The sequence below is a fragment of the Mixophyes fleayi genome, chromosome 11, assembly GCF_038048845.1.
Source record: "Mixophyes fleayi isolate aMixFle1 chromosome 11, aMixFle1.hap1, whole genome shotgun sequence".
NCBI lineage: Eukaryota > Metazoa > Chordata > Amphibia > Anura > Limnodynastidae > Mixophyes > Mixophyes fleayi.
The window spans coordinates 1,177,316-1,195,631 of NC_134412.1; the positions used below are offsets into that span (position 1 = coordinate 1,177,316).

Sequence of the window (18,316 nt, forward strand, 5' to 3'; positions counted from 1 at the left end):
TCGAAGTCCCAGGAGGGTGGAAGCGGTAACCAAGTAGGTGCAGCGCACGGTAGGTAGACCAGCAAGGATGTAAACAATACTCAGGAAGCAGTAGTATATAGAACTGGACACCCAGAGAGCACAGGAGAGTAGAGGCGGTCTAGCTGAGATGGAAGCAGCGGAGCGTTGATCCGATGCAGACAGGCGAGTTGACACAAGCAGGAACACTGTAGAAACACGGAGACAGCGGATCGGCTGGCTGCAGACACGAGGAGTACTGGAGGGTTGCGATGAGCAGGACACTGCAGATACACGGAGGCAGCGGATAGGAATCAGCTGGTGCAGTCACGATGAACACAGGAGAGTTGAAGTGGTCTGGAAACCACAAACGAACAACAGGAATCAGCAGGAGCTGAATACACGAGAGAAACACAGGAACACCTTCAGAGGCTCATGGGGAATGAGACTCCAAGATCAGGCAACGAGGTATTGAACACAGGTGCTTTAAATAGGGAGTGTTGCCTGATCAGCCAATTAACTAAAAGGAACATGTACTGAAGGATTGAAAGGGCTGCACATGCGCAGACCCTCAGGATGGTGGACGGCCACGGTTCCTAAAACACACGAGAAGTAGCACTCACAGTCCGGTGAGTGACAGGTTGGAACCAGCATCCAGCACCAACACTCTCACCGCTACCTGCAGCTCTGGCCGGTGTGATAGACCAGGGGGATCCATCCCACACACCCTGTTCTGAAGGCAAGAGGTCAGGTGTACCAGCCAGGTGCCCAGTGAGGGGTACAGTAGCAGCAACAGTTACCCATGAAGCGGTTCTAGGTGCCAGTGTAGGAGCCTAGTGGTGGCACCAAGCCCCCTCCCATTGCGACAGGAGGGGCTCACTTAAGATAAAGAAAAGGGGAGAGTGCCAAGACAAGCCCAGCTGGTCCCCAGGAACAACGGACCCGGTGGCATAGGAGGCCACAAATTTCAAATATCAGTCCGAAAGATATGTGACTACTGGAGTTTTCCCGTATAGTTATCTATGCTTCATAACCCTGGTGCAGATTTTGGCCCTAAATACACAATGATTTCCCAATCTATGAATATGAGGCGTCCTGGAAGTTAATATTTCTTATAAACATCCATAAGTAGCCTTTATCTCTCCATTCACCTACCAGGTTCTCTCCTAGGGGGCTACTTTATTTTACAATACCTTAATTAGACCGTCTTCTCTAAGGACATGAATGACTAGAGCACATGTAAGTGACATTCCTGAAAGAAGGTCTGGGCTTAATTACCTAATTACCTAATTACTTAGTTATCTAACTACCTGGGCTGACTGAGCCAACCTGTTCCCCTTCATCTGAGGGGAATCACAGACATTTCTGTTTATCAGTTTAATATATTATTTGGGGTCTCACCCTGACATTCATCTTCTACATTGTAGGTCGGAGATTTAACTTTCACTCTGGACTCTGTGAAGACATTTAAAGAAATTAAGGATGGAAGTCACACTGTGGAGCTCAGATCTGGGGGCAATGATTACAAATCATATGTCAAAATATGTAAGAATGAGGATCTACCAGATGAAATAAAGGCCGTGTGTGACATTGAAGATGTCAGCCTCGTTGAAGAGACATTTAAAGGACTTGGTAATTTAAGCAATTTTTTTAAAACTAAATTATAAGAACACTTTTATCCTACTATCCGAATCATATGTATGTGTCATACCTGACCCTTATCCCACTGTCCATATCACATGTATGTGTCATACCTGAACCTTATCCCACTGTCCATATCACATGTATGTGTCATATCTGCCCCTTATCCCACTGTCCATATCACATGTATGTGTCATACCTGACCCTTATCCCACTGTCCATATCACATGTATGTGTCATACCTGACCCTTCTCTGACTTTCTGCATCCAGTAGCGTAGCAGCTGCCGCTGTGGGGGGGTTTGGGTCCAGTGCGGAGGGGTCCCAGCAATCCCACCCAACTACCACGTTTTCCGGTTATGACCTTTCTCCTGGAACAGTGATGTCATAGTACCTGACCCACTGCTGCCAGCACAGCGAGTAGGAGGCCGTCATACTAACATATAGTACATATTTATACATGCTGATTGTATAGATCCTTTTCACTTTATAGAAATGGATTATTCCCAATCCTTTGTTGCACAATTCTGTAATTACACATTTCCAGTCAGTCCTGTATGTGACGGGTGTTTCTCTTTCAGACAGTGTCACTGACCACGTGGACGTCTGCGAGGTTTGTGCCTTTGCGGCCTGTACCGGCTGCTAATCTCCCTCCAGGTTCCTGCAGTTACCACAAAACTCAACTGGCATCAACATTAATTGTACAAATCAATGTGTAGCTGCTGAATGTGGAATAAAATGAATTCTGACATCTATCCCGATATTGTTTTTTCCATAAAACAAATATATATCATATACAGTATGTTCAGGCAGAAAGATAACTGGGGCAATGCAGAGGGGGCAGTATTCCTCATGCTTACAACGGAGATATTTGTCACATTCTCAGCTAAGTTCAGGTGTTCTGTTCTATTATCGTAGCAAACAAAAGTCACAAGGAAGAAACTGTACCCAATATGGATCCTGCAGGGATGATTCTGCCACAATCTCTGGAATTAGGACACTTCTAAAGGGTCACCCACTAGGAACCAGTGACATCACTGAGAGTGCAGCCTATCCAGTCACTAGGAGCCAGTGACATCACTGAGAGTGCAGCCTATCCAGTCACTAGGAACCAGTGACATCACTGAGAGTGCAGCCTATCCAGTCACTAGGAGCCAGTGACATCACTTAGAGTGCAGCCTATCCAGTCACTAGGAACCAGTGACATCACTGAGAGTGCAGCCTATCCAGTCACTAGGAACCAGTGACATCACTGAGAGTGCAGCCTATCCAGTCACTAGAAGCCAGTGACATCAATGAGAATGCAGCCTATCCAGTCCTTAGGAGCCAGTTTTAAACATTTTAACGATTGAGTTTGAGTTGGGGAGAGGACATCCAAGATGAAATGGCAGAAAGACAGTCACTAGCGCGAGACAACACAGATGGTGAGAGATCAGGAGAGGATAGATAGATTTGTGTATCATCCGCATAGAGATGATACTGAAATCCAAAGGAGCTTATTAGTTTTCCACGAGAAGTGGTGTAGATAGAGAACAGCAGAGGACCTAGGACTGAGCCTTGTGGTCTCCAACTGATAAAGGAAGCGGAGCAGAGGTGGATCCAGAGAAATTAACAGTGAAAGAGCGATTAGATAGGTAGGATGAGAACCAGGATAGGACAGTGCCTTCAAGACCTAGGGATTGTAGTGTTTGTATGAGGAGAGAGTGGTCAACAGCGTCACATCAGAGATATCCAGGAGAAATAGAGGTCAGTAATGGCCTTTAGATTTAGCAGTGATGAAATCACTGACCACCTTAGTCATTGCAGTCTCTGTGGAGTGTTGGAAATAAAACCCTGACTGAAGAGTTGTACAATAGATTGTGTGAGGTGAGTGTAGGCATCACATGAAGCTTGGAGGGTTATGGGAGCTGAGGGATGGGGCAGTAATCTGAGCATTTAGGTTAGAATTATTTTTCTTCACACTGGGAGTAATCACAACATGCTTGAACAAATTATGAAAAGTGGAGAGAGATTGGAGATTTGTGTATTGCTGGGATAAGCACAGAAGATAGGGATTAATTGTTGTATGAGTGAACAGGTAATAGAGGAAGAAGAGAGAAGATTCTTCATCTTCATTTGTGGGAACAAATATAGCGAAGGTGCCAGAGGGGGCAGGAAATGAATAGAGCAGGTAGTTGGTCAGGAATGAGGGTAACATTTCATGTCAGATCTTATCAATCTTGTCCTTGAAGTAGGAAGCACGATCTTGGGCAGTGAAGGTAGTTGGAGGGGTTGGTTTGGGAGGGTGAGAAGAGATTCACAGTTTTTCGTTCTTAATTTTTTTTCTATTTATTGAAAAGGTGTTTTAGGTGAGAAGCCTGGGAGACGAGAGATGAGAAGGACCTTTGTTTGGGACTGTTTGGAACATTTTGATAGGAGTGCAGATAGCCTATATTTTAGAAAAACATTAGAGGTATGAGAGATTCACAAATGTTGTTTTACTTTGCGAGAAAGTGGAGGCATATTGTTTATTTAGTGAACCACGTCTGACATTGTGGCCAAAGCTGAATGAAAAGTGTAGCTGAAGCCACTTGATCAAGTAATATTGATAGAGATTGAGAGATGTGTGACTGCCAGGTCAGGAGAGGACAATGTAGAACTTAGGGAGAGAACATGTTGCCAAGAGGTATAAAGCTGCTTCATTTTAATATAACTGATAATTCTTCGGGTTGGTGGTAGAGTACAATAGCAGAGAGGTTAGGGCAATAGAGCACAGCTTGCAGGTGACACGGTGATGGTCTGAGAGAGGGAAAGGAAGCTAAAGACATGAAAAACTAGCATAGTCCAGACAAAACAAAATCAAGGCAGTGACCACTTCCACGAGTAGAGGGGTCAGTCTGCTTGGAGTGAGGAGGTTACAGAGAGTACTTTGGAGGCACAAGTAAAATGTGGATTAACAATGGGAGCATTGAAATCCCCCAGGATGACGATGAGGATGTCAGAAGAGAAGACATGAAGTAGCCAGGCAGAGACATGTTAAAGAAAAAGATTCCAGAAAGGGTGATTCCAGGAGGTGATAGATGACAGCAACACACAGAGAGAATGAAAATCTGAATTGCATGTACTTCAAAAGATGAGAAAATAAAAGATGAGACAGTTTGTGGAACTGCGATAGGTGTAATCCAACCCCCCTCCTTGTCTGCCTCCTGGTCTGGGGTGTGGGTGAGATGGAGACCACCATGTGAAAGGGCTGCAGGTGAGGCAGTGTCTAATTGTGAGAGCCATGTTTCTGTTATTGCCAGAAGGTTGAGGTTGTGTGAGAAGAAGAGGTCGAGGGTGGAGGTTGGAAGTTACAGACAATAGGGTGAGACAGGTGATGTGTTTGAAGACTGGCGGATCTCTATAGTGTTCGGAATCAGAATGACATGTATGAGAGATGTGGGGGGCCTGGATTTGGCGATACATCACCAGCTATAAGAAGCAGAATGAGGGAAAGGCAGAAGAGATGACTGCCGGATGTGCAAGTTTTTATTACTATTATTAGGGATGTTTAGGGAGTAACACAAGGAGATGGCGGATGTACAATATGTTATAGCAAGGCTTCTACTTTGTACATCCACCGCCTCCTTGTATTACTCATTTAACACCCCTAATAATAGTATTGTCCTGGGAAGTCACGTGACTTCCTTCCTCGCCCTCGTGGCTGGTGGGGATGTCAAACCTTCGGATTTACCAGTGTTTTGTGATTGACAGCTTTGGACTTATGAAGTCAGGTAAACTATTGTCGGCGTTGTGGTAGTCGCGTTAATGATTACCAGTGAGCGGGGTCCTCTCACCGTCTGTATCACTGTATGTTCCTGTAGTGTTATCATGGTATATTCTATATGTCTCCTTGTTGTACAGGGCTGCAGTATATGTGGGTGATATAAGCTGTAGTGAGCGGGATCCTCTCACCTTCTGTATCACTGTATGTTCCTGTAGTGTTATCATAGTATAATCTATATGTCTCCTTATTGTACATCACCAGGGCCTGATCAACCACTAGGCTGACCAGGCTGCAGCCTGGGGCACTGGGTCCCAGGGGGCGCTGCCCTGTGGGTATTTTTTTTAAAAAAAAAAATTTTTACATTTTTTTTTTTTTCTTCATTCATTTTTTTTTTCGGGGTGGGGGAGGGGGGGGTCGCCGCGGGGGGGTGGAGGGCTAGACAATCAAAAGCAATGGTGGTCAGTGATTAGCAACACACAGCCAATCGCCAGGCTGCCTGTTGCTGTGCAGCAGACAGGAAGCAGGACGTCTTCACTTCCTATCTGCTGATCTGAGGAGAGGAGCGACGCTGGCACAACTACAGGTAAGTGAAGGGGGGAACTGCCCTGCATATCTATAGGGAGGGGGGGGAACTGCCCTGCATATCCATAGGGAGGGGGGGGGGACTGCCCTGCATATCTATAGGGAGGGGGGGAACTGCCCTGCATATCTATAGGGAGGGGGGGAACTGCCCTGCATATCTATAGAGAGGGGGGGGGACTGCCCTGCATATCTATAGGGAGGGGGGGGGGGGAACTGCCCTGCATATCTATAGGGAGGGGGGGGAACTGCCCTGCATATCTATAGGGAGGGGGGGGGGAACTGCCCTGCATATCTATAGGGAGGGGGGGGGGGACTGCCCTGCATATCTATAGGGAGGGGGGGGGAACTGCCCTGCATATCTATAGGGAGGGGGGGGGAACTGCCCTGCATATCTATAGGGAGGGGGGGGGGGAACTGCCCTGCATATCTATAGGGAGGGGGGGGGGGAACTGCCCTGCATATCTATAGGGAGGGGGGGGGGGAACTGCCCTGCATATCTATAGGGAGGGGGGGGGAACTGCCCTGCATATCTATAGGGAGGGGGGGGGGAAACTGCCCTGCATATCTATAGGGAGGGGGAGAACTGCCCTGCATATCTATAGGGAGGGGGGGGGGAACTGCCCTGAATATCTATAGGGAGGGGGGGGAACTGCCCTGCATATCTATAGGGAGGGGGGGGGAACTTGCCCTGCATATCTATAGGGAGGGGGGGGAACTGCCCTGCATATCTATAGGGAGGGGGGGGGGAACTGCCCTGCATATCTATAGGGAGGGGGGGTGGACTGCCCTGCATATCTATAAGGAGGGGGGGGAACTGCCCTGCATATCTATAGGGAGGGGGGAACTGCCCTGCATATCTATAAGGAGGGGGGGAACTGCCCTGCATATCTATAGGGAGGGGGAGAACTGCCCTGCATATCTATAGGGAGGGGTAACTGCCCTGCATATCTATAGGAAGGGGGGGGGAACTACCCTGCATATCTATAGAGAGGGGGGGGAACTACCCTGCATATCTATAGGGAGGGGGGGGACGACTACCCTGCATATCTATAGGGAGGGAGAGGGGGGACTGTCATGCATATGTATAGGGAGGGAGAGGGGGACTGTCATACAAATCTATAGGGTGGGAGGGGGGGGTGCCATGAAAATCTATAGGGAGGGAGAGAGGTTGATATGTATGAAGGAGGGCAGAGGAGGGGGGCTGATATATGTGACTGGGGGAGTTTTGATGTAACGGGGGGGATAGCTAGCCATCAGAGTGGAGGTAAGGAAAATAGCTGCAAGGGGGATGGATGCAGGATGGGAGGTAAAGAAAATGGCTGCAGCAGGGGTTAAGGAAAATGGCTGTGGGGGGGATGTGGTTAAGGAAAATGGCTGCAGGGGGTATTTAAAAAATACAGCAGCTTTGGGGGGCAGAATCTCATGATTGTGTGGTGGTCACATGGGTGGTCTCAGCAATCACTAGAATACTAAATATTAGTGAGATGGGGCTGGTAGAGGTTTGTATTTGATTGACAACAAATATTCAGATATTGCTTATATATGCCTGTCCAATGGGGTACTTTTAGCTGGCCATAATGGAGTGTTTTGTTTTAACTAAAGGGCCTAATCATTCAGGGTTTGCATTATAATACATTTTTGCATTTTCAAAACAGGACGCCAACTTTCCAGAAGCCAGCGAGAGGATAACAAAGTTGCAAGAGAGAAGAGCAAGAACAGGTAAGAGACAATGGCACAATCTGTCTAAATTTGAATGCTGGAGAATACACCTGAACATTCATATTCAGGAGTGTTCCTATACACCTATATATTCGGAGGAGGGGGGGAGGGAGGGGGGCGCTGCGGCCGTATTAGCCTAGGGCGGCCAGAACCTTTAATCAGGCCCTGTACATCACTGCCGTATATGTGGGTGATATAAGCTGTAGTGAGCAGGGTCCTCTCACCTGTAGGAATGAAAGAGATGTCTGGCATCAGTTACACCTATAGACACAACCACATGAGCACACACTGGTTTATTATACTTTATTAAGTGACTTTAGATTATGCTCATTGTTTATTATGGTGTTATATGATATCATGTTATAAACATGATATACATACATGTAGCGCACATATGTGCAGAGTTCTCTTGTACATACAATAAGTCGTCATAATGATGTTAGAAATATTCTTCTATTAAGTATTTTCCCTCCCAGCTAACCATAGAATTACAGTACAATCCTTTTCTGGAACGTGGAATTACACGGATATAAATTCCAGCTCATATGTTACTCATTTCATCTTGGACTGAAGCTATTCACAGACACAAATCTCACACATCTTATGTATGTCCGGGCTTCCCGTGGCCTTTTCATACATGTGGGGAAGATTTTCTGACCCCCCTGGTTTCTTTGTATGAGATTGATGTTCTGGACCAGCTTATTGAATGGATGGACCAACCTTCAACGAGATCAGACATAGAGGCTCTCAGCCAATCAGAGTTCTGCTTTCATTCTTGTGATATAAGTAAACCTCTTATTGGCTTCCATTCACAGATCTGCAGCTGTTTGTTGCTCATATTATTACATCAGATAGTATAATACACATTGGAGCTAGAGAGCTTCAATCTGCAGGAGATTCCGTCTAATGATAGATTTAGGTTCCAAGACTAATTGGAGTCTTTCCGTAAACTCGATCTTTCAGATTAAAAGTCTGTGTGTTCTGGATAGGACACACGGGATCAGAACGGTCAGGGACCATGCACATGGACTAGCTGCTCTCTGTTCCAGAACTTCACATTGTGGTAAAGATGATTATAAGTTCTCAGGGAAGGTGACTGAAGATGGACTCGATCCAGTCAAGAAGTAGCTAAGATTTGCAGGTTCCTGATGTTCTAGATGAGATAATTTGCATGTGATGGTAGAGATGAGATCAGAGAAATATTAAATGATTGAGAGATGTGTACAGAGGAGAATGTTTTTTGGCGAGGAAGGTCCTGGTCATTATATGCACCCAGGACAGGCTGGATGGGCACAGATTTCACATTCGTCAAAGTTATTTGCTGCTTCCACTGTTGAAAATAATAATTGAAAGTCACAATTCAGACACTAGTTTAAATTAATGCACAGAAGTCTACAATTTAATAACTTAAAAGGTAAATAGATATCTGAGATCAATGAAGACAACCACCTTGGACCTCACACCCATAACTCACGTCAGTTACTTCTAGAACAAGATAGACGACACTGATATGAAAGCTCACCTCACCCTCATGTATCCCCGACACTCATTATTCTTTCTCCAGGTCCATTTCCTTTCTCACTCACTGAACTGTTCAATCCTCTTCCTCTCATCTGATGGTTCCCTCATCTTACAAACTTGTATAATAACTTGTACTCTAAAGAAACCATTGTTTGATCTGTCTTCTCCAGTTAGCCACCATCTGGTCTCTAACTCCCCATGCAACCTCTTCCATGCCTGGTCTACAAACTTGTTGTATCCATCATTCTCTGATAGACCCCCCAGTCTGGTTCCTCCTTGGTGTATTCCAAACAACTGGTCAACGTACAGACTCCTGACACTGCTCATCACCTCCTAGTAGAACCTTTGGCTTCTCCAGAGAACATTCTACTTCTCTATTCTTTGGGACACCTTTCAGTGATAGATTTACTTTTACACCCAGGATAAATTAATTAGCAATTTTGGATTTGCTTCTATGAACAATGACAGCTCTTGCTTCTGCTCCTCATTCAGGCAGTCTGAAGGTCCTGTCAATCGCATATCAAAGTCATCTCTTGGATGTACCTTTACCTTACAGAAGACCCTACTAAAATAATAATACATACCCTCACTTTCTCCCTCTAAGACTACTATCACCCTTTACTTTCCAGCCTACTTATCACACAGTTGGAGCTCAGTCTTTACCTGGCCTGAAAGTCACCAGGTGGTAATCACCATGTGTGTGCAGATGGAAGTAGTGACCTAACAATGGTGGATAGGACATGGGACAACAGTTGGTTATATTTGCATTGAGTTCTGGCTTTTACAAACCTCATTTACTTTAAGAACAGCTCCCTTATTATTATAAAGTCTGGATAACCAGCTGTGTGTGTATTGTTTCTGTAGAGAAAGTATTGACCATACCCAGGTGACGTTTGTACATATGGGCTGAGTGTAACCCCAGAGCCTTCCACCACCAGACTGAAGAATGACACGTGACCACTGAGAAACAGACAGTGTAACTGTTATACATTGTATTTCTGTAGTGTACATTACATTACCCAGATCTGTCTCACCCCTGTGTATCCAGGCTTCAAACTAGATATCAGCCAATCGTCTATGCTTTACAGAACAGGACAATATGGTGCCAGCGGATCAATGTCCAGCCAATCCGTTCACATGTTTTTTTAATGGGTTTAACATGTGATTTATACATTTGTTATTTTCTTATTTCTTATGGAATTCTCTCTTGAAATTATAGTTCTGCTTCAGATTCCTCTTTTTAAGGCAACTACAGAGATTCTCCTTCCCGGAGGTGTCAGGAGCTCTTTACTGGCTGAATCCTATCTCTCACCTCTACGTCTCCCCCCAGAAAACAGCCCCCTAACGTCTAGCGTCTGTGTCATCCCAGTTGTCTCTCCTTCTCACCAGGGTGTACGAATGTACCTATCATATGGGCCCAGAGACAAATAGATACAGACATAGCTCTAATTCATCCACTACTGTCTCTGTAAAATGCGTCAGTTTTATTACTGTTTGCTGAATTGTGGTTATTTCCATTCCCCCTATAATTGTCTTTCACAATCCTCATAATTACTAAGCAGGGTTTATAATGAACAGTGAAAAACAAAGGAAATATATAATTGGTACAAATCACCACTGAAGGCTTTTAAAATTGTCATGTAGTTTTCATGGGATGAGTGGCCCAGGACAGATATAGCGTGTACCCCCCTTCCTCCATATAATACCCCCCTTCCTCCATATAATACCCCCCTTCCTCCGTATAATACCCCCCTTCCTCCATATAGTACCTCGCTTCCTTCATATAGTACCCCCCTTCCTCCATATAATACCCCCCTTCCTCCATATAATACACCGCTTCCTCCATATAATACACCGCTTCCTCCATATAATAACCCCCTTCCTCCATATAGTACCTCGCTTCCTCCATATAGTACCCCCCTTCCTCCATATAGTACCTCGCTTCCTCCATATAGTACCCCCCTTCCTCCATATAATACCCCCCTTCCTCCATATAATACACCGCTTCCTCCATATAATAACCCCCTTCCTCCATATAGTACCCCCCTTCCTCCGTATAATACCCCCCTTCCTCCATATAATACCCCCCTTCCTCCGTATAATACCCCCTTCCTCCGTATAATACCCCCCTTCCTCCATATAATACACCGCTTCCTCCATATAATACACCGCTCCCTCCATATAATAACCCCCTTCCTCCATATAGTACCTCGCTTCCTCCATATAGTACCACCCTTCCTCCGTATAATACCCCCCTTCCTCCATATAATACACCGCTTCCTCCGTATAATACCCCCCTTCCTCCATATAATAACCCCCTTCCTCCGTATAATACCCCCCTTCCTCCATATAGTACACCGCTTCCTCCATATAATAACCCCCTTCCTCCATATAGTACCTCGCTTCCTCCATATAGTACCCCGCTTCCTCCGTATAATACCCCCCTTCCTCCATATAATACCCCCCTTCCTCCATATAATAACCCCCATCCTCCATATAGTACCTCGCTTCCTCCATATAGTACCCCGCTTCCTCCATATAATAACCCCCCTTCCTCCATATAGTACCTCGCTTCCTCCATATAGTACCCCGCTTCCTCCATATAATACACCCTCCCCCCCCACCCCCTCTCATTCTGTGCATCGTGCTGAGAATTCTTCAGGAGAACTTTACCTTTATGTTGTCTGGAGTACATACCCAGCTTTATAAAAATGTCTGAGGCGTCATCCTCCACACACACCGGGTGAAACTCTTCTGGGAGATCTGAACTATGGCAGATTTTCCCGGCGGATACTTCAAGATCCATATCTTCTCTCTCCAGCACATCCTTCAACCTTAGGACTGACTCCAACGTGTAGGTGAACTTCCCAACCTGAATAACAGAACATCCATCAAGATGTTATAATGCTACCTGTCCGGTCACATTACTCTATATATATCACTGCTGATTATTATACTACCTGTCTCCAGTATTATTCTATATAAACAGCAGAACATCCATCAAGGTGTTATAACGCTACCTGTCCGGTCACATTACTCTATATAAGATCATCTGCTAGTCATTATGTTACCTCTCTACTCAATTTACTTCATAAATCATAGACTACCCTCCTACCAGAATTACTCTGTATAATACTGCACCACTTATTATACTACCTGTCTTCCAGAATCTCTCTATATAACATCCCCACCACTTCTTACACTACCTGTCTTCCAGAATCTCTCTATATAACATTCCCCACCACTTCTTACACTACCTGTCTTCCAGAATCTCTCTATATAACATTCCCCACCACTTCTTACACTACCTTTCTTCCAGAATCTCTCTATATAACATTCCCCACCACTTATTACACTACCTGTCTTCCAGAATCTCTCTATATAACATTCCCCACCACTTCTTACACTACCTGCCTTCCAGAATCTCTCTATATAACATTCCCCACCACTTATTACACTACCTGTCTTCCAGAATCTCTCTATATAACATTCCCCACCACTTATTACACTACCTGTCTTCCAGAATCTCTCTATATAACATTCCCCACCACTTCTTACACTACCTGTCTTCCAGAATGACTCTGTATAATACTGCACCACTTATTACACATCAAGGCATGTACCTGATGATTTTGGGACTGATTCATTATGGAAAGTAATGTAAAAATAAATTAGCAACTTTGAACCTGCCCCATGTTGCATTGGAGGGGAGGTAAATATAAAATGTAGGATAGATTTATAGTTGGGGTAGGACATGTCGTAAATCAACTTTTAATGCCAGTGTAAAAATAATTCTATCAAGTATTTATGTGCTACATGAAAGCAGCCAGTATTTATCTCATGTGCAAGATAATAAATTAATTTGCACCCCTTGCAGTGTAACATGGTTTTGCCAATGTTCTAAGTTACTCATTTTTTTTTGCTTTACTTTCCTTAATGAATCCCCCCTTTGTGTGTATCATGTGCAAAATTACTCAGCGCATGCCCAGGACGGGACCATACGTCAATGTTGACTGCATCTACATACACACAGGACACAATATCTGGGAGTGATAGGGGCGTGTACAGTATACAGTCAGTATACAATAAGTGTTCGCCACATCGGAGTCCACCTCTGGGCATCTCTCAGCTACTTATTTTTCTGCCAGGTCTCTTGTTCCAGCTACAGGACTAGTCATTACTAGTGATGACAGTCTCGTATGAATGCTATAACACGTGTTTGGAATCAGGGGAAAAACTAAAACTGTATTTTAGGTTCAGTAGACATTAAGATCATCCTAATAAATGTATTCCATGGGGAATTTTTTTATTTTTTTTTAACCCTTTTGTCCTTAATGCCTATATTATTAACAGGTGACATTAATTCAATAGTTTTTTTTTACTTTTCTGTGAATTCTTTTGCGAACCTACACCCAAATTCATCAGCACACGTATCTTCAGATCTGATCTTTGTTGAATTGGGGGAGTACGCGGAGCTGATTTCTGTGCGCACATTGCGCTCAGTATGTGTGTCTTGATGAATCAGACCCTACTTCTCTACCAGAATTACATCCCCTATCAGTTATTACACTATCTGAACAACATAATTACTCTATATAACACTCTCCAACATTATTAGAGTAACTGACTACCAGAATTACTGTTTATAACACTCTCCATAACTTATTACTCTATATAATGTTCCCCACCAGTTATTACACTGGCTGTCTACCAGAATTACTCTATATTTAATTATCCACCAGTTATTACACCATCTGTCTACCTGAATTACTCCAGATAACATTCTCAACTAGTTATTACACGATCTGTCTTCTAGAGTTACTCTCTATAGAATTATCTACCAGTTATTACACTACCTGTCTACTAGAGTTACTGTATATAGAATTATCTACCAGTTATTACACTACCTGTCTACTAGAGTTACTGTATATAGAATTATCCACCAGTTATTACACTACATGTCTACTAGAGTTACTGTATATAGAATTATCTACCAGTTATTACACTACCTGTCTACTAGAGTGACTGTATATAGAATTATCCACCAGTTATTACACCATCTGTCTACTAGAGTGACTGTATATAGAATTATCCACCAGTTATTACACCACCTGTCTACTAGAGTGACTGTATATAGAATTATCTACCAGTTATTACACTACCTGTCTACTAGAGTGACTGTATATAGAATTATCTACCAGTTATTACACTACCTATCTACTAGAGTGACTGTATATAGAATTATCCACCAGTTATTACAGTACCTGTCTACTAGAGTGACTGTATATAGAATTATCCACCAGTTATTACACTACCTGTCTACTAGAGTGACTGTATATAGAATTATCCACCAGTTATTACACTACCTGTCTACTAGAGTGACTGTATATAGAATTATCCACCAGTTATTACACTACCTGTCTACTAGAGTGACTGTATATAGAATTATCCACCAGTTATTACACTACCTGTCTACTAGAGTGACTGTATATAGAATTATCTACCAGTTATTACACTACCTGTCTACTAGAGTGACTGTATATAGAATTATCTACCAGTTATTACACTACCTGTCTACTAGAGTGACTGTATATAGAATTATCCACCAGTTATTACACTACCTGTCTACTAGAGTGACTGTATATAGAATTATCCACCAGTTATTACACTACCTGTCTACTAGAGTGACTGTATATAGAATTATCTACCAGTTATTACACTACCTGTCTACTAGAGTGACTGTATATAGAATTATCCACCAGTTATTACACTACCTGTCTACTAGAGTGACTGTATATAGAATTATCCACCAGTTATTACACTACCTGTCTACTAGAGTGACTGTATATAGAATTATCTACCAGTTATTACACTACCTGTCTACTAGAGTGACTGTATATAGAATTACCTACCAGTTATTACACTACCTGTCTACTAGAGTTACTGTATATAGAATTATCTACCAGTTATTACACTACCTGTCTACTAGAGTGACTGTATATAGAATTATCTACCAGTTATTACACTACCTGTCTACTAGAGTTACTGTATATCGAATTATCTACCAGTTATTACACTACCTATCTACTAGAGTTACTGTATATAGAATTATCTACCAGTTATTACACTACCTATCTACTAGAGTTACTGTATATAGAATTATCTACCAGTTATTACACCATCTGTCTACTAGAGTTACTGTATATAGAATTATCTACCAGTTATTACACTACATGTCTACTAGAGTTACTGTATATAGAATTATCCACCAGTTATTACACTACCTGTCTACTAGAGTGACTGTATATAGAATTATCTACCAGTTATTACACTACCTGTCTACTAGAGTGACTGTATATAGAATTATCTACCAGTTATTACACTACCTGTCTACTAGAGTGACTGTATATAGAATTATCTACCAGTTATTACACTACCTGTCTACTAGAGTGACTGTATATAGAATTATCTACCAGTTATTACACTACATGTCTACTAGAGTTACTGTATATAGAATTATCCACCAGTTATTACACTACCTATCTACTAGAGTTACTGTATATAGAATTATCCACCAGTTATTACACTACCTGTCTACTAGAGTGACTGTATATAGAATTATCTACCAGTTATAACACTACATGTCTACTAGAGTGACTGTATATAGAATTATCTACCAGTTATTACACTACCTGTCTACTAGAGTTACTGTATATAGAATTATCTACCAGTTATTACACTACCTATCTACTAGAGTTACTGTATATAGAATTATCTACCAGTTATTACACTACCTATCTACTAGAGTTACTGTATATAGAATTATCTACCAGTTATTACACCTGTCTACTAGAGTTACTGTATATAGAATTATCCACCAGTTATTACACTACCTGTCTACTAGCGTTACTGTATATAGAATTATCCACCAGTTATTACACTACCTGTCTACTAGAGTTACTGTATATAGAATTATCCACCAGTTATTACACTACATGTCTACTAGAGTTACTGTATATAGAATTATCTACCAGTTATTACACTACATGTCTACTAGAGTTACTGTATATAGAATTATCTACCAGTTATTACACTACCTATCTACTAGAGTTACTGTATATAGAATTATCCACCAGTTATTACACTACATGTCTGCCAGGACTACTCTGTATAATATTACACACTTCACAATAAAATGATTATATGAAGTATTCCGGACTATTCAATAATCGTAGTTCCAGCTGTTTGCAGATAAATGATTCCCAGCACATGTGAGCAGTCAGATCCCCTGTCTCAATCACTAATTACATGTATGTATATATGTATGTATGTATGTATGTATGTGTATATATGTATGTATGTGTATATGTATATGTATGTATATGTATATGCATATGTATGTATGTGTATATGTATGTATGTGTATATGTATGTATATGTATATTTATATGTATATATATGTATGTATATGTGTATATGTATATATATGTATGTATATGTATAAATATGTATATATGTATGTGTGTATGTTTATATGTATGTATGTATATATGTCCATGTATATGGATGTATGTATATATATATGTAGCATTTACCTCCATCTCTCGCTCACAAGCACTGTATTTCATAAGCCTATGACTTAGGCTGAATAATTAAAGACTGTGTCTCGCTCCAGCTCCCCTCCATGTGATTGGAGAATCACTCACCTGTATCTTTTTCGCTGGGGATCCAGGAATGCAGAGGAGGAAGATCAGCAGGAGAAGGGACCTCATGGTGCTGGTCAGGAACCTTATTCTTCTTCAGTCTATACAAAGCATTGGTGACTCTGCTGCTCACCTGCGCTCTTGTTCTCCTGCAGACTAAAGTGTAACTTATAAACTGATTAACCCCTTCATACCTCCATCATTCCACAGTACTGCCTCCAAGACGCTCTCCTGGGACATTACTTGGTGTCTCCAGAAAGGAGGATGAGCCGATTCCTCCTCTGATTCGAGAGCAGTTTGGGCAGGGCATGTCTGTCACTCCAACGCCTCATAACTGTGATCTAAGGAGCAGATAGAATATTAGTCCTTCAGATAGCAAAGGTCACACAGCAAAGCCTCTCCCTACTGAGAGAGCAAGACGTACATTTCCCTATTACCATCCCGGGATAAACTTCACTAACACCCTTCCAGTATTGTCTATCCGGACAGAATCCAGAGGGAATGTAGTGGTGGGCCGGAATTGTACAGAATTCTTAGGTTCTTAATCTATTGTCTGAGACCCGAGACACCTTCCATTCGTATGTGCCAGTGGGTCACTAATGGAAACCAATGGGACATGTCCTCATCAGCAGCAGCTATTCATATAGTGCCACTAGTTCTGCAGAGAACTCACTCACATCAGTCCCTGATCCATTGGAGCTTACAGTCTAAATTCACTAAAATACACACAGACCAAGAGAGACTGAAGTCAATTAACAGCAGCCAATTTACCTACTAGTATTTTTTTGGAATGTGGGAGAAAATCGGAGCGCATGGAGGAAACATGGGAAGAACATACAAACTCTACACAGATAAGGACATGGTTGGAAATCCAACTCATGACCCCAGTGCTGTAAGGCAGAAGTGCTAACCACTTAGCCACCTTGCTGCCCCAACATATCTACTTGAATTTTAGTGGACCACATCTAGAGACTTACAAGTATCTGTGTATCAATCATCATCCTCACTTATGTACAAGGGGCCACATAACTCCAAAGCACCCGGCAGTCAGATTTCCAAATCATACAAAATACAATCACACATATAAACAAAACAAGGTTGACAAAGGAGGTGCAGACAAATGACTAAAGATTGAGAGAGCCCTGCCCATGAGAGTTTACAGTCTAGAAGGAGAGGGGAATGCTAACACAATAGGTGGATCTCAGAGTGGACTGTAGTTGGTAGAACATGCAGATGGAGTATATTTGCAGCATTGACCCTTCTTTTTGAAGACCTCTGCAATTTGCCCTGACATGTTGTCAATCAACTTCTGGGCCACATACTGACTGATTGCCGTCCATTCTTGCCTAGTCAATCCTTGGAGTTTGTCAGAATTTGTGGTTTGTTATTTGTCCACCCTCCTCTTGAGGA

The 18,316-nt window shown here is 42.6% G+C and overlaps 2 protein-coding genes across 2 annotated transcripts in view; one reads left to right on the forward strand and one right to left on the reverse strand.

The window, feature by feature from the left end:
* LOC142106923 (guanylin-like) overlaps positions 1 to 2,391 on the forward strand; it is a 3,842-nt gene extending 1,451 nt beyond the window's left edge. The window contains exons 2-3 of the mRNA XM_075189975.1: positions 1,425 to 1,629; positions 2,218 to 2,391. Of these exons, the coding sequence (XP_075046076.1) occupies positions 1,425 to 1,629; positions 2,218 to 2,282 (270 nt within the window). The 3' untranslated portion in view covers positions 2,283 to 2,391. The remainder of the gene's footprint in view (positions 1 to 1,424; positions 1,630 to 2,217) is intronic.
* A 5,994-nt stretch (positions 2,392 to 8,385) lies between these two features.
* On the reverse strand, positions 8,386 to 16,975 carry LOC142107233 (guanylin-like). The gene is made up of 3 exons (XM_075190501.1): positions 16,910 to 16,975; positions 11,901 to 12,075; positions 8,386 to 9,012 (listed from the first exon to the last, which is right to left on the reverse strand). The coding sequence occupies exons 1-3, from the start codon at positions 16,973 to 16,975 to the stop codon at positions 8,945 to 8,947; spliced, it is 309 nt and encodes a 102-aa protein (XP_075046602.1). The 3' UTR covers positions 8,386 to 8,944.
* Positions 16,976 to 18,316: the final 1,341 nt, after the last annotated feature.

What these genes read in the sequence shown, in the direction of transcription:
- LOC142107233 (XM_075190501.1), bottom strand. Translation starts at nt 16,975, where the DNA reads ATGAGGTCCCTTCTCCTGCTGATCTTCCTCCTCTGCATTCCTGGATCC. An exon ending in CCCCAGCGAAAAAGATACAG is followed by an intron (nt 12,076 to 16,909) that starts GTGAGTGATTCT and finishes TCTGTTATTCAG; the next exon opens with GTTGGGAAGTTCACCTACAC. An exon ending in AGACATTTTTATAAAGCTGG is followed by an intron (nt 9,013 to 11,900) that starts GTATGTACTCCA and finishes TATTTTCAACAG; the next exon opens with TGGAAGCAGCAAATAACTTT.